At 49.6% G+C, this 14,914-nt stretch overlaps 1 protein-coding gene across 1 annotated transcript in view; it reads left to right on the forward strand.

Moving 5' to 3' along the window:
• Positions 1 to 665: 665 nt before the first annotated feature.
• The window catches only part of LOC124594312, an 80,797-nt gene continuing 66,548 nt past the window's right edge, over positions 666 to 14,914 (forward strand). The window contains exons 1-2 of the mRNA XM_047132675.1: positions 666 to 703; positions 5,245 to 5,417. Coding sequence (XP_046988631.1) covers positions 666 to 703; positions 5,245 to 5,417 — 211 coding nt within the window. The remainder of the gene's footprint in view (positions 704 to 5,244; positions 5,418 to 14,914) is intronic.

The raw sequence follows: 14,914 nt of genomic DNA on the forward strand, positions 1-14,914 counted from the left end.
AGGGGGCTTGCACCGCTTGTTGTTTTGCGTGGCACTATCACAGCACCGGCCTACATTGATGTTTTAAGCATCTTCTTGCTTCCCACTGTTGAAGAGCAATTCGGGGATGGCGATTGCATCTTTCAACAGGATCGAGCACCTGTTCATAATGCACGGCCTGTGGCGGAGTGGTTACACGACAGTAACATCCCTGTGATGGACTGGCCTGCACAGAGTCCTGGCCTGAACCCTATAGAACACTTTTGGGATGTTTTGGAACGCAGACATCGTGCCAGGTCTCACCGATCGACATCGATACGTCTCCTCAGTGCAACATTCCGTGAAGAATGGGCTGTAATTCCCCAAGAAACCTTCCGGCACCTGACTGAAGGTATATCTGCTAGAGTGGAAGCTATCATCAAGGCTAAGGGTGGGCGCCACGGACTTGTAAGTAATTTTGAGGCAGGTGTCCGGATACTTTCCATCACATAGTGTATATTAGCGTATTTTTCTGCCCTGTAGCGAGGCATAGCATGCGTTTCCTACAGTCTATCTTTAGCAGCTGTTGTACAAATAGAAAGTATACAGTCCATGTCGCCTTACTGAATAATTATGTAGCTATTTGGAATAACATACTACCGTTTCAGGTTTTTTTTTTCAGGAATGTATAGGAAGAGATCACAAACATGATGGCCAGCCCCGTCCTCACATTCCTGTCTCCAGGGTATTAGTGAAACTACAGGATTTGGGCAAAAATATGGAAACACCAAAAACAAAACGCATTACTATGTCTAATACAGCGTAGGAAACCAGTTGGCATCCGAAACAGTTTCGTGTCGTCTCGTAAAGGATACAGTTTGTTTACGGTTTTCAAAGGAATCCTATACCATTCTTAATGCAAAATGGTAGCAAGTTCACGTAATGATGATGGAGCTGTGTAGCGATCACACACTCTTCTCGCAAAAGTGGACCACACAGGCTCAGTAACATTGAGATCTAGTGACCGGTGGCGAGAGCAGACGTGACAGTCCATCCTCGTGCTCACAAAACCAGCCGTGGATGATGCGAGATTTGTGAACAGGAGCTACGTCGATTTGGAACACAGTGTCGCCATTGGGGAACAATTTTACCATGGGATGAACCTGAACATCCAAAATGGTCACATAATCCTTGGAAGTAATGCGACCTTGCAGAGTAACCATGGAGCCCATGGAATACCACGATATGGCTGCCAAAATCACCACCGAACCCCCGCCATGTTTCGCTCTTGGGCCGCAGACTTGGCCAGAACTTCGAAAGAGAGGCAGCAACAGTCATCCGACCAAATGACATTCTTCCATTGCTCCATAGTACAGGTTTTGTGGGTTCAGCACGCTTTTCTGTTACTGGCATCTGCGTCACTGAAGAGTGGTTTTGGAATTCCAGATCGCCCCCAAAAACTCCTTTCTTACTCACCTCCCTTTGTGTCCTGGTGCTAACAGGGTTTGCGAGTGCGACATTGATTTCTGCAGTGACTTTTGCAGAAGTCGTCGTCGTCTTATTATTATTCGTCAGAATCCTCTTCAATGACAGTCAATCTCGGTCATTGGACACACATTTCGTCGGCCTCTTGAAACATCGAACACTTGGGCTACCTCGGTTACGGACAGTGGCGGCTGCTGTGTGAACACTCCAGCTTTCGACGTCTTGCGGATTTATTGCTTATTTTTCTTCGAGTGCTGTTAAACGGAACATAGGTGCTGCAGTCTGAAAGACACGGCACTTACATCTACCGCACTACTGCTCTACTGACTCTGTGGAACTTTGGCATCAGGCTCGCGAGCACACCTAAAGTTGTGCACGTTGTTAAGGAGCTTTTGCGCTTGCGCAACTCGCGTGACGTAATTGCCTTATGGGCCAAATACATACGGATTTGATAAACAACGTGTACACTTCACGGTGTGCACAGCTAGCCCTTGTCATTCAACTAGTTCACGTCCATGCCACCAGGTGGTAGCACACTGCGGCAGACTTTTATTCCCATTCGCTCGGCATAAATCATGCTAGATGATAGTGCACTCCTCAGATGTGATAATTTATTCACTACATACTGTAGGAAAATTAGATCAGAAGTCAGTATGTGTTTAAGTTGTACTGACAGCAAAACTATTTTGTGGGTTTCTGAATGCGTTGTAGTATATTAAGTATGAACTTTTATCATGCAATAATCCACTTGAGGTGCTAAGAATGATAAGGGCCTAAAGCACATCACCGTCGATTGTGAGATTGTAGCATTTATTCATAATTGCGAAATCTGTTGTTCTTACTGTGAGACCCACATTGTATGTATGAAAATTCACAAAAAGCTATATCGCTGGTTTCCCTGATATCCACTTAAATGTTGGGGGTCGACGGCGGTGTGCTTTAGGCCCTTTTGGACTAGTGCCACATTTGTTTTCGAATCAAGCGACCATGTTTGTAGACATTACTAGTTGACATTAATCATTTCCACAAACGGTACTTGGTGTTTGGAGTTGGTTATTTACCGAGCGGGAATCGGCTTTCATGTTCAGTCTAAACCCTGTTGAATCTATTTTAAATGCCAACAGAAAAGTAAAGCTGTGATGAGGACGGGTCGTGAGTCGTGTTTTTGTAGTCCAGCCGGTATAGCACTTGCCCGCGAAAGGCAAATTTCCCGAGTTAGTGTGTCTGTCCGGCACACAGCTTTAATCTGCCAGGAAGTTAGATATCAGCGCACACTCCGCTGCAGAGTGAAAATCTCATTCTGGGAACAGAAAAGTAAGTTACCAGTCAAAGTTAGCCGCAAATAAGCAAGGGCTTCCGAGAACAGATCATTTGATTGAGAGAGCGACGAAATCTGATACGCGTGACTACATGCGAATATTTAATAAGAGAGTGTACAGTTCGCACAAGTTGTCGTCTGAGTGCGGTGTAAGAATATCTGATTCTCCACCCGGAAGTAAATTGGTGAACTAATACATCCGTTAGGATACTCGTACATTCGTTCAAAAAAATCGAAAAGCACGAAAACTCTCACTTACACAAAAATGCGAATTGGAGAGTTTGGAAAGCTTACACATTATTTCGTTATTGCCCTAAACTGTACTTAATTATGAACAAAACAACAAAATTCCACAAAACAGTTCTTTCTTTTGTCAGATAAGTCATGCATGTTATTGTAGTAGTAGTAGTAGTAGTAGTAGTAGTAGTAGTTGTTGTAGTTGTTGTTGTTGTTGTATTGTCGATATGCATAACTGCTATACAGTAAATGTAACTAACTTCACATTCTCAAAATTAGCTGAATCCAAAAATTTGTGGGCACTCATTATTTATACTCACCCACCATAGGAGCATCTACAATTTGCTCACGTTCGAATTTACTTAGCTCCAGAGTAATGCACTCCCAACTACATAGAACGCTGTTCTGACCACGAGTGGCGCCTGCAATGTATTGAGGACATAGCACAGGTGCGTTCGCGATCAGATATAACAGTTCAAGCATGCCTTTCTCACGGCGTTTCCATATTTTTGTCCAACACCTGTATATTCGTGCGCTGATCCCCACCGATATGCCTCAGCTTCTCCGTAGCCAATAATTTGCAGCTCTAAGCTTGGCTGTTAAATCGGCAATATATACACATATCAAAAAAAATTTCGTCACCCCGGTTCCCAGAACTCCTGAAGATAGACGTTGACAGTGGATATTGTATCACAGACACAGTTCCTTCGACTGTTCAGAGATGTCACTAAACCCGCCCAAAGATGTAAACAACCATGCATGAGCAGCGCCTATTAGACGGAGGGGGTCCTACAGCCAATCTGTTCCAGTCATTCCACCAGGAAGGAGGTACACGACTCGCGTTGTCTGTAGTTCAACCATGCCTAGACGGCAATACCGCGATTCAATCGCGTCCGCATTGTTACTTTGTCCCAGGAAGGGCTCTCAACAAGGGAAGTGCCCAGGCGTGTAAGAGTGAACCAAAGCCATGTTGTTCGAACATGGAGGGGATACAGAGACAAAAAACTGTCGATGACATGCACCGCTCAGGCCGCCTAAGGACTACTACTGCAGTGGATGACCGCTACCTACAGATTATGGATCGGAGGAACCCTGACAGCAACGCCACCATGCTGAATAATGCTTTTCGTGCAGCTACAGGACGTCGTGTTACGACTCAAACTGTGCGCAGTAGGATGCATGATGCGCAACTTTACTCCCGACCTCCATGGCGAGGTCCATCTTTGCAACTACGACACCATGCAGCGCAGTACAGATGGGCCCAACATGCCGAATGGACCGCTCAGGATTGGCATCACGTTCTCTTCACCGATGAGTGTCACATATGCCTTCGACCAGATAATCGTCGGAGACGTGTTTGGAGGCAACCCGATCAGGCTGAACGCCTTAGACACACTGTCCAGCGAGTGAAGCAAGGTGGTTTCCTGCTGTTTTAGGGTGGCATTATGTGGGGCCGACGTACACCGCTGGTGGTCATGGAAGTCGCTGTAACGGCTATACGATACGTGAATGCCATTCTCTAACCGGTAGTGCAACCATATCGGCAGCATTTTGGCGAGGCATTACTCTTCATCACGACAATTCCCGCCCTCCCATCGTGCACGTATTGTGAATGACTTCCTTCAGGATAACGACATCGCTCGACTAGAGGGGCTAGCATGTTCTCCAGACATGAACGCTACGGAACATGCCTGGGATACATTGAAAAGGGCTGTTTATGGACGACGTGACCCACTAACCACTCTGATGGATCTACGCGGAACCGCCATTGAGGACTGGGACAATGTGGACCAACAGTGCTTTGATGAACTTGTATGCCTCGACGAATACAGGCATGCATCAATGCAAGAGGAAGTGCTACTGGGTACTAGAGATACCGGTGTGTACAGCAATCTGGACCACCATCTCTGAAGGTCTCGCTGTACGGTGGTACAATATGCAATGTGCGGTTTTGATGGACAATAAAAAGGGCGGAAATGATCTTTATGTTGATCACTATTCCAATTTTCTGTACAGGTCCCGGAGCTGTCGGAAGCGAGGCGATGGAAAACTTTTTTAGATGTGTGTGTGTGTGTGTGTGTGTGTGTGTGTGTGTGTGTGTGTGTGTGTGTTCAGAATTGGAGGAATACCTCGCTGTTTGTCTGATGTGTGCTCTCTTCACGTTCGCAGCGCGCTTACTGTCTTAGTGTAGTCTTGCGACATTACATGCGAGGTGTGAGGCAGCAGCCGTGTTGTTGGTTTGGCAGGAACCCGTGGGTGTCGGGCCTGGAGTGCCGCGAGTCTGGCTCGACCAACAGCTCGTCGGCGAGCAGCCGGCGCGGCGGCGGCGGCGGCGGCGGTCCTTGGCTGCACCCGCTGGACCTCAACCACCAGCCGGCGCCGGCCAGGCACCACCACCTCTACGAGCAGCCGCTAGACGGTACGTGTCCTCTCCGCTGCCCGAAGCACACGTTTTCGTAAACGCAATGTCAGTGTACAATGTGTCCAAAAGGTATGACGGGCGCTCAGTAAGTAATGCAACACACTTTTTTGTTATTAAAGCACTATTCCAGTACACAATATTATTCCCCTCTCTTTTGACCACAGAACACTACTTTTCAACATGATCTGCGCCCAATGGGATGGCATTACGCTACCTTACTGGGACGGCCTGTATGCCTGCACGATACCACTCTACTGCTCGACGTCGGAGCCAACGTCTTGCTGCATCACAACCTCCACATCATCCACATACTTCTTCCAGTGGAGGACATCCTTCATTGTTTGACTGTGATCCGTCAGTCACCTCGAATGAGTATTTCCGCACGTCCCAACATTGCGGGGGCCACAGCTCTGTACGGCAGGCCGGCATGCGGAAGGCCGCATAGGTTTGCGCTACCCTGTTGCGATGATGACAGGCGCCTCGCCGAACGACGCATCTGCTCCTGTTAACGCCCAAGTCTCCGTAAACCTTCTGCAAGCGCCTACGAATACACTCCTGGAAATTGAAATAAGAACACCGTGAATTCATTGTCCCAGGAAGGGGAAACTTTATTGACACATTCCTGGGGTCAGATACATCACATGATCACACTGACAGAACCACAGGCACATACACAGGCAACAGAGCATGCACAATGTCGGCACTAGTACAGTGTATATCCATCTTTCGCAGCAATGCAGGCTGCTATTCTCCCATGGAGACGATCGTAGAGATGCTGGATGTAGTCCTGTGGAACGGCTTGCCATGCCATTTCCACCTGGCGCCTCAGTTGGACCAGCGTTCGTGCTGGACGTGCAGACCGCGTGAGACGACGCTTCATCCAGTCCCAAACATGCTCAATGGGGGACAGATCCGGAGATCTTGCTGGCCAGGGTAGTTGACTTACACCTTCTAGAGCACGTTGGGTGGCACGGGATACATGCGGACGTGCATTGTCCTGTTGGAACAGCAAGTTCCCTTGCCGGTCTAGGAATGGTAGAACGATGGGTTCGATGACGGTTTGGATGTACCGTGCACTATTCAGTGTCCCCTCGACGATCACCAGTGGTGTACGGCCAGTGTAGGAGATCGCTCCCCACACCATGATGCCGGGTGTTGGCCCTGTGTGCCTCGGTCGTATGCAGTCCTGATTGTGGCGCTCACCTGCACGGCGCCAAACACGCATACGACCATCATTGGCACCAAGGCAGAAGCGACTCTCATCGCTGAAGACGACACGTCTCCATTCGTCCCTCCATTCACGCCTGTCGCGACACCACTGGAGGCGGGCTGCACGATGTTGGGGCGTGAGCGGAAGACGGACTAACGGTGTGCAGGACCGTAGCGCAGCTTCATGGAGACGGTTGCGAATGGTCCTCGCCGATACCCCAGGAGCAACAGTGACCCTAATTAGCTGGGAAGTGGCGGTGCGGTCCCCTACGGCACTGCGTAGGATCCTACGGTCTTGGCGTGCATCCGTGCGTCGCTGCGGTCCGGTCCCAGGTCGACGGGCACGTGCACCTTCCGCCGACCACTGGCGACAACATCGATGTACTGTGGAGACCTCACGCCCCACGTATTGAGCAATTCGGCGGTACGTCCACCCGGCCTCTCGCATGCCCACTATACTCCCTCGCTCAAAGTCCGTCAACTGCACATACGGTTCACGTCCACGCTGTCGCGGCATGCTACCAGTGTTAAAGACTGCGATGGAGCTCCGTATGCCACGGCAAACTGGCTGACACTGACGGCGGCGGTGCACAAATGCTGCGCAGCTAGCGCCATTCGACGGCCAACACCGCGGTTCCTGGTGTGTCCGCTGTGCCGTGCGTGTGATCATTGCTTGTACAGCCCTCTCGCAGTGTCCGGAGCAAGTACGGTGGGTCTGACACACCGGTGTCAATGTGTTCTTTTTTCCATTTCCAGGAGTGTATTATCTGCGGTGCTCTGGTTTTCCGCCAAAGCAAACTCAGTGACAGCTGTGCTTGGAACACACCTCCGTTACAGGCGCCATTTTGAAGGCCGCGTATAGAGCCACCACCAATCAGAACTACATGAAACTATAGGCACTAAACCGGGAATATTTCACGATGCTCCACAACAAATTCCGTATTTTTCAAACGAAAGTGGCTGAGGAAAAGAGTGTGTTGCATTACTTGCTGAACGCCCCTTGTATTTTTACAACTTTATGTGGTACTAACAGTCAAGATACATAAAGTTTATTTGCAAGTACACTATCTGATCATAAGTATCCACCCAACTGTTACTTACATTAATGTGGGTTGTGTTCACCCTTCCCCTTCATAATGGCTTATACTCTGAGGAGTCTCAATGTGCTTGGAGGGGTCCCAGCCTTCTCCTCCTCAGAAGCTGAAACCAAAGATGATGGTGGCGTTGAACGCTGGGGTCTACAGCGAAGTTGGCGCTTTGTCATCCCAAATGTGTCCCACAGGGTTTAATTCGGGATTCTGGGAAGGACATTCCGTTTCAGGGAGTGTTACTGTCCACGAACCATTGCCTCAGAGACGCTGCTTTGACAGGTGCTTTCTCATGCTGATACAGTCAGTCACCGTTTCTGTACCCTTCCTGTATTGTGCACAGTACACAATGCTGAAAAATGTGTTCATATCCTTCAGCATTTTGAGTTTTCTTAAGGCGATCACATCCTGACAACGAGATACATTCCCATACCGTAGCACCATGTCCTCCGTATTTCACTGTTAGTACTACACATAGTAGTAGATAACGTCCTCTCTGTACTTGCCAACTCAAACCCTTCCATCAGATTGCCACTTGATATAGCGTGACTGATCGCTCCAATACTCTCGTTTCTAATCACTCATTGTCCGGGGACGTCGGTCCTTAGACCACCTCAAGCACCACTTAGCATCGATTCCAGAAATGTGTGGCTTATGAGAAACTGCTCGACCATTGTTCCCTATCCTTTGTAGCTCCTCACGCACAGTCATTGGACTGCTGGTAGCACTTTGTAACTCAGGAGTGATTCATTCTGCTAACATCACGAGGTTTTTTTTCCTTCCCAACAACCCTCCGCTATGCTCGACGCTCCTTCTCCGTCTGTACATGAGGTATGCACGTACTTGTTTTAATTGTGGTTGTTCCTTCACGTTTCTATTTCACAAACACATCACCATCAGTAGGCTTCGGCATTTTTGGAAGTGTTGAAATATCCTTGATGGATTTGTTATTCTGTGGACATCCAATGTCTAGTCCACATTCGAAATCACTGAGCTGTCCTGACAAAATACTCTAATATTACTATTTCTCCGCTGAAACACAATCACCGCAACCCCCCGCCCCCCCCCCCCCTCCAGGGGGTCCACAACTCTTTTGTAGATACGTGCATAGCGAGCACAGGACCCCGAGCTAATGTGGCCCTCCTTCCTTTCCGGGATGCATACCTTCCTTTCCCGCATCCTTCCCTATCCCCCATCTTTGCCCCTCCTCCCCTCACCTCTGGCTCTTTCCTTCCCTTTCTCCCCCTCTGGGAGTATGGTTTGTGCCTACGTCTGGAGACAGACGCTCGTAAATGTAACGCATTCTTCGCCTTCTCTGCTTGCATGTCTTCATCCTTCCTTTGTCCTTCTCTTTTCCTTAACTCTTCTCTTTACCCTTTTCTCCGCTGCGGCGTTTGAGACCTCTCTTCTTTCCTTTCCCTTTCTTTGTTTTTCCCTTTCTCTTTCTTCCTCCCTGTGCGTGTCTGAAGGCCGACCCACGCATTTTCGTGCGTAGCCGGTGACGGGGTAACGCGTAATTCCTCGCCCTGGGTGGACAGGTAGGACACATACAAACCCCCTGGTAACGGCCAGGCCCAGGGAGGGGTGATTACCTGAGCTGATACCTTCCAAAAGTGCCGATTGGTCCCTCCGTCCGTTTCTCGGGAGGTGTGACCTGAGGTGTCAACAATCACCTAAGGCGGGAGTGCCCTCAGAGAGGGCCCCCACAAGGGAGGAGCGCACCATTGGAGACGCCGGTAATCATGGGGGATTCTTCCGCAATGGTTTCCTCATCTTCCACTATGTCTGCTCACAGGCGTAAGTTCACTGAGTCTCAGCCACAGACAGTTCTTCCATGGTTGCCACAGTTCCTTGTTGTTTCTCGGTCTGACGAAGGTCACGACTTCTCCACAGTCAACCCTTTCATTATTCAGAAAGGTGTCGACGCAATTGCAAGTCCTGTAAAATCTTGATCCAGATTACGAAATGGCACCTTGTTGTCAGAAACAGTCAGTGCCCTCCAGGCACAAAAATTGCTGCGTACGTCACTGCTCCACACCTTCCCTGTCCGGATGGAAGCGCACCACACTTTAAATTCCTCACGTGGAGTAGTTTATACACGCTCCCTCGACGGATTGTCTGACGAGGAAATTCAACACTACCTGTCTGACAAGGGCATAACGGCTGTTCATAGAGTTATGAAAAGGGTTGACATGAACATCGTTCCAACCCGTCCTGTTTTCTTGACATTTGACAGAGTTCAACTCCAATCGAAAATAAAAGCGGGCTATGAGATAATTTCCGTTCGCCCCTACGTCCCAAACCCTATGCGTTGCTATTGGTGCCAGCGGTTCAATCATACCAGCCAGTCCTGTTCCAACCCGGCCAAATGTGTTACGTGTGGCAAGGAAGCCCATGAGGGTGCTTGTCCACTTCCATCCCCTCGTTGCATCAACTGTATGGGTGACCACGCTGCTTCCTCTCGAGATTGCCCCATTTTTAAAGACGAAAAGTTCATTCAGGAAATCAGAGTGAAGGAAAAGGTGTCGACCTTTGCTGCTCGAAAATTATTCGCAAGTCGAAAGCCCACTGTGCCTCAGACAGGAAAATACAGCACTGTCCTTGCCTCTCCTCGGCCAACAAAGGAGGCGGCCACGTAGACTTGTGATCTCACCTTTAGTGACACGGTCGTCAGATCGGCCAGTGCAAAGATCGCCCATTCAACCTCCCCACTTTCTCCTGCTCAATCTATGGCTCACCCTTCATCGGGTTCTGCTAAATCTCGATCCCAAAAGTCAGACACAAGGACTTCCAAAAAAGAGCATACTCGTGAAGATTTTTCACGTACCCCAACTTCACAACCATCGGTTCCTCCTTCATCTAAACGTCATGTTTCCAAGAAGGCTAATAAGAAACCTAGTTCCTCTCCTTCTCCGCCACGGTGTGTCTCATCTACAGCACCACCTGGCGGTAACCGCCCTCAGCCGTCTTCTGTGTCGCCGAGGCGCACTGCTGGCGGCCGATCAACCGGCCGATCGCTGCTGGCAGGAGCTGCTCCTGAACAACCTATGGATCATGATCTTTTGCCTTCGGCTGAGTGCCGTTCCACGCTGTCGGTTGCAAGTTCTGAGCAGTCGTTGAGTTGACGGCAACCTTGGTCACATTCCATTTTCTGTCCACCCTATGTCCATTATCGATTGGAATATCCGTGGCATTCGAGCCAATCGGGATAAATTGACGATCCTCCTACGATCCTATTCGCCGGTCATCTTCTGTCTTCAGGAAACAAAGCTGCGTCCCCACGACTGCTTTGTCTTCCCCCCATTTTCAGTCAGTCCGATTTGATCTCCCCTCTGTTGAAGGCACTCCAGCACATGGAGGACTCATGATTCTTCTCCATAATACTCTCCATTATCACCCAATCCCCTTAAACACTTCCTTCCAAGCAGTTGCTGTCTGTCTTTCCCTTTCTGGATACACCTCTCTTTGTACTGTATACATTCCATCGTCCACATCAATGGCACGAACTGATCTCCTTCATCTTCTTGGTCAGCTTCCACCCCCCTATTTGCTGGTTGGGGACTTCAATGCCCACCACCCGCTTTGGGGATCTCCACATCCTTGTCAGCGTGGCTCACTATTGCTAGACGTATTCCACCAAGCGGATCTTGTTTGCCTCAACAGTGGGGACCCTACATTTTTGTCTGCTTCCACGACAAATTTCTCTCATTTGGACCTTTCGGTCGGTACTGTTCCGCTAGCTCGGCGCTTCGAATGGTTCGCCCTTGCTGATACACACTCGAGTGACCACTTTCCATGTGTCCTTCGATTGCAGCAACAACTGCCATATATGCGCCCGAGACGCTGGAAGTTTACCCAAGCCGACCGGACTCTTTTTTCGTCTCTAGCTACATTCGATGACCGTCACTTTCCTAGCGTCGACGATGAGGTCACTCACATTATAGACGTTATTCTCACAGCTGCGGAACGTTCAATACCTTGCACCTCCGAATTGCCCCGGCGCTCCCCAGTTCCTTGGTGGAACGAGGCATGCCGTGACGCAATACGTGAGCGGCGACGTGTTCTTCGCGTTTTCAGACACCATCCTACATTGCCCAACTGTATCCGCTCTAAGCAGTTCCGTTCGCGGTGTCGTCACGTCATCCGCGATAGCAAGAAGGCAAGCTGGCAATTCTTTATTAGCTCATTTAACACCTTCACTCCCTCCTCGGAAGTTTGGAGTCGGATTCGACGGTTATCAGGCGTGCCTACTTTCTCCCCGGTCTCTAGGCTCACTGTCGGGCATGATACATTAGTGGACACCGTCGCAATTTCTAACTCATTGGGTCAACACTTTGCTGAGATTTCGAGCTCTTCAAATTACCCGCCAGCGTTTCTCCTGAAGAAACGTGCAGCGGAAGTGCGACCTCATCCTTTCTCCTCTCAAAATCGCGAAAGCTACAATACTGTTTTCTCCATGCGGGAACTCCAACATGCACTCTCTTCTTCTCGCTCCTCCGCCCCAGGACCGGATGGTATCCACGTCCAAGTGTTGCTGCATTTATCAACCCATAGTCTGCGTTACCTCCTTCGCCTTTATAATCGAATTTGGACCGACAGTACTTTTCCCAGACGATGGCGGGAAGCTATCGTCGTTCCTGTTCCGAAACCTGGAAAGGACAAACATCTCCCCTCTAGCTATCGCCCAATTTCTCTCACGAGTAGTGTATGTAAGGTTTTGGAGCGTATGGTGAATTGCCGTTTAGCTTGGTGGCTGGAGTCCCGCAGTCTTTTAACACCTGCCCAATGCGGTTTCCGAAAGCATCGTTCTGCAGTTGACCATCTTGTTGCTCTCTCCACTTATATCATGAACAATTTTCTCCGGAAACGCCAAACAGTAGCAATATTTTTTGATCTAGAGAGAGCATACTGTTGTGGCGTAGCAAGACAGCCACGCCACGGAAGTAGCCGAAAGGCACGCGCTAAGCTCATGCAGATGGGCGTGAGGTCTGAAACAGGATACGTAATGAATGCTATAAAGAAAAGTACGTAGCTTCTGGAATACTTAACTTTAATCCATACTTGTGGTACATCGCTCTTGACGATACAAGTGAGACTCTGTAGATACATGCAATGTTACTAATGGCGCCTTGCTAGGTCGTAGCCATTGACTTAGCTGAAGGCTATTCTAACTATCTGCTCAGCAAATGAGCGAGGCTTCGTCAGTGTGCATCGCTAGCTACGTCGTCCGTACAACTGGGCGAGTGCTAGTCCGTCTCTCGAGACCTGCCGTGTGGTGGCGCTCGGTCTGCGATCACTGACAGTGGCGACACGCGGGTCCGACATGTACTAATGGACCGCGGCCGATTTAAAGCTACCACCTAGCAAGTGTGGTGTCTGGCGGTGACACCACACATACGATACCTGTTGGAGGACAGGCATCCTCCGCACACTGTTCTCTTGGGGCTTTCGCGGTCGGTTGCCCCTTTTTCTTTGCGAATTTATGGCAGAGCGCACATTTAAAGTGCGGGTGAACACTAGTCTCTCCCGTACTTTCTCCCAAGAAAACGGGGTACCCCAGGGCTCCGTGCTAAGTGTTGTACTGTTTGCCATTGCCATAAATCCAATTATGGATTGTCTCCTTCCTGATGTCTCGGGCTCCCTCTTTGTGGACGATTTTGCGATCTACTACAGCTCTCAACGGACCAACCTTCTTGAACGACGTCTTAAACGCTGTCTCGATCGCCTCCACTTTAGGATCATCGAAACAGGCTTCCGCTTTTCTCCCAGTAAGACCGTTTGTGTTAATTTTTGGCGTCGTACGGAGTTTCTTCCACCTTCCATACATCTAGGACCTGTCAACCTTCCGTTTTCGGACGTCGCTAAATTCTTGGGTCTTATGTTTGTCAGAAAACTGCGCTGGTCCTCCCAGGTTTCCTGTCTTTCGGCTCGCTGTCTGCGATCCCTTAACACCCTCCGTGTCCTGAATGGTACCTCCTGGGGAGCGGACCGAGTGGTCCTTCTCCGCCTCTATCGCGCCTTAGTGCGCTCGAGATTGGACTATGGCAGCATAGTTTACTCCTCTGCTCGGCCGTCTATTCTTCGGCGTCTCGACTCTATCCACCACCGTGGAATACGTTTAGTGTCTGGAGCTTTTTACACCAGCCCTGTGGAAAGCCTTTATGCTGAGACTGCTGAACCTCCGCTGTCCAATCGGCGAGCTGTCCTTGTAAGTCGTTATGCTAGCCATCTGTATTCCATGCCTGCTAATCCGGCCCATGACATTTTTTTTTTTTGACGCCTCCTTGGATTTAGGGTATGCAGGGCGCCCTTCCTCCCTACTACCACCGGGAATCCGCTTCCGTCAACTGCTCCATTCTCTTTCCTTCCGGGTTCCTAAAACTTTCTTGACAACTTGGGGTATAGCACCGCCTTGGCTCCGTCCCCGGACCTGCCTGCTCCGTGACCTTTTTCAGTTTCCCAAGGATGGTACCCCTTCACTTGTTTATTGTCGGGCATTTTCTGCTCTATGTGCACAAATGAAAAAGCCACATTTATTTGCACTGACGGCTCAAAAACATCGTTTGGAGTAGGGAGTGCCTATATTGTTGGCGACACCCCAAATCGATTTCGGCTTCCCGACCAGTGTTCGGTTTATACTGCGGAGCTTTACGCTGTTTTCCAGGCTGTCCAATACATCCGTCGCCATCAGCGGATACAGTATGTTATCTGTTCAGATTCTCTCAGCTCTCTCCTCAGTCTCCAAGCTCTCTACCCTGTCCACCCTCTGGTCCACCGGATTCAGGACTGCCTCCACTTGCTCCACTTGGGGGGCGTCTCGGTGACGTTCCTCTGGATCCCAGGACACGTTGGTATCTGTGGAAATGAGGCGGCCGATATAGCGGCCAAGGCTGCAGTCTCTCTTCTTCGGCAAGCTATTCGCATGATTCCCTTCGACAATCTACGGAGTGTTTTATGTCGTCGTGTTGTTCTTTTATGGCATGCACATTGGTCGACACTTCCCCATAATAAATTGCGGGACGTGAAAGCTCTTCCCCGTGCTTGGACCTCTTCCTCCCGAACGCGTCGTCGGGAGGAGGTAATTTTAGCTCGACTCCGGATAGGTCACTGTCTTTTTAGCCATCGATATCTTTTAAGCGGCGATCCTCCCCCACTTTGTCCCCACTGCTCTCAGCTGTGGACGGTAAGACACCTTTT

The sequence above is a fragment of the Schistocerca americana genome, chromosome 2, assembly GCF_021461395.2.
Source record: "Schistocerca americana isolate TAMUIC-IGC-003095 chromosome 2, iqSchAmer2.1, whole genome shotgun sequence".
NCBI lineage: Eukaryota > Metazoa > Arthropoda > Insecta > Orthoptera > Acrididae > Schistocerca > Schistocerca americana.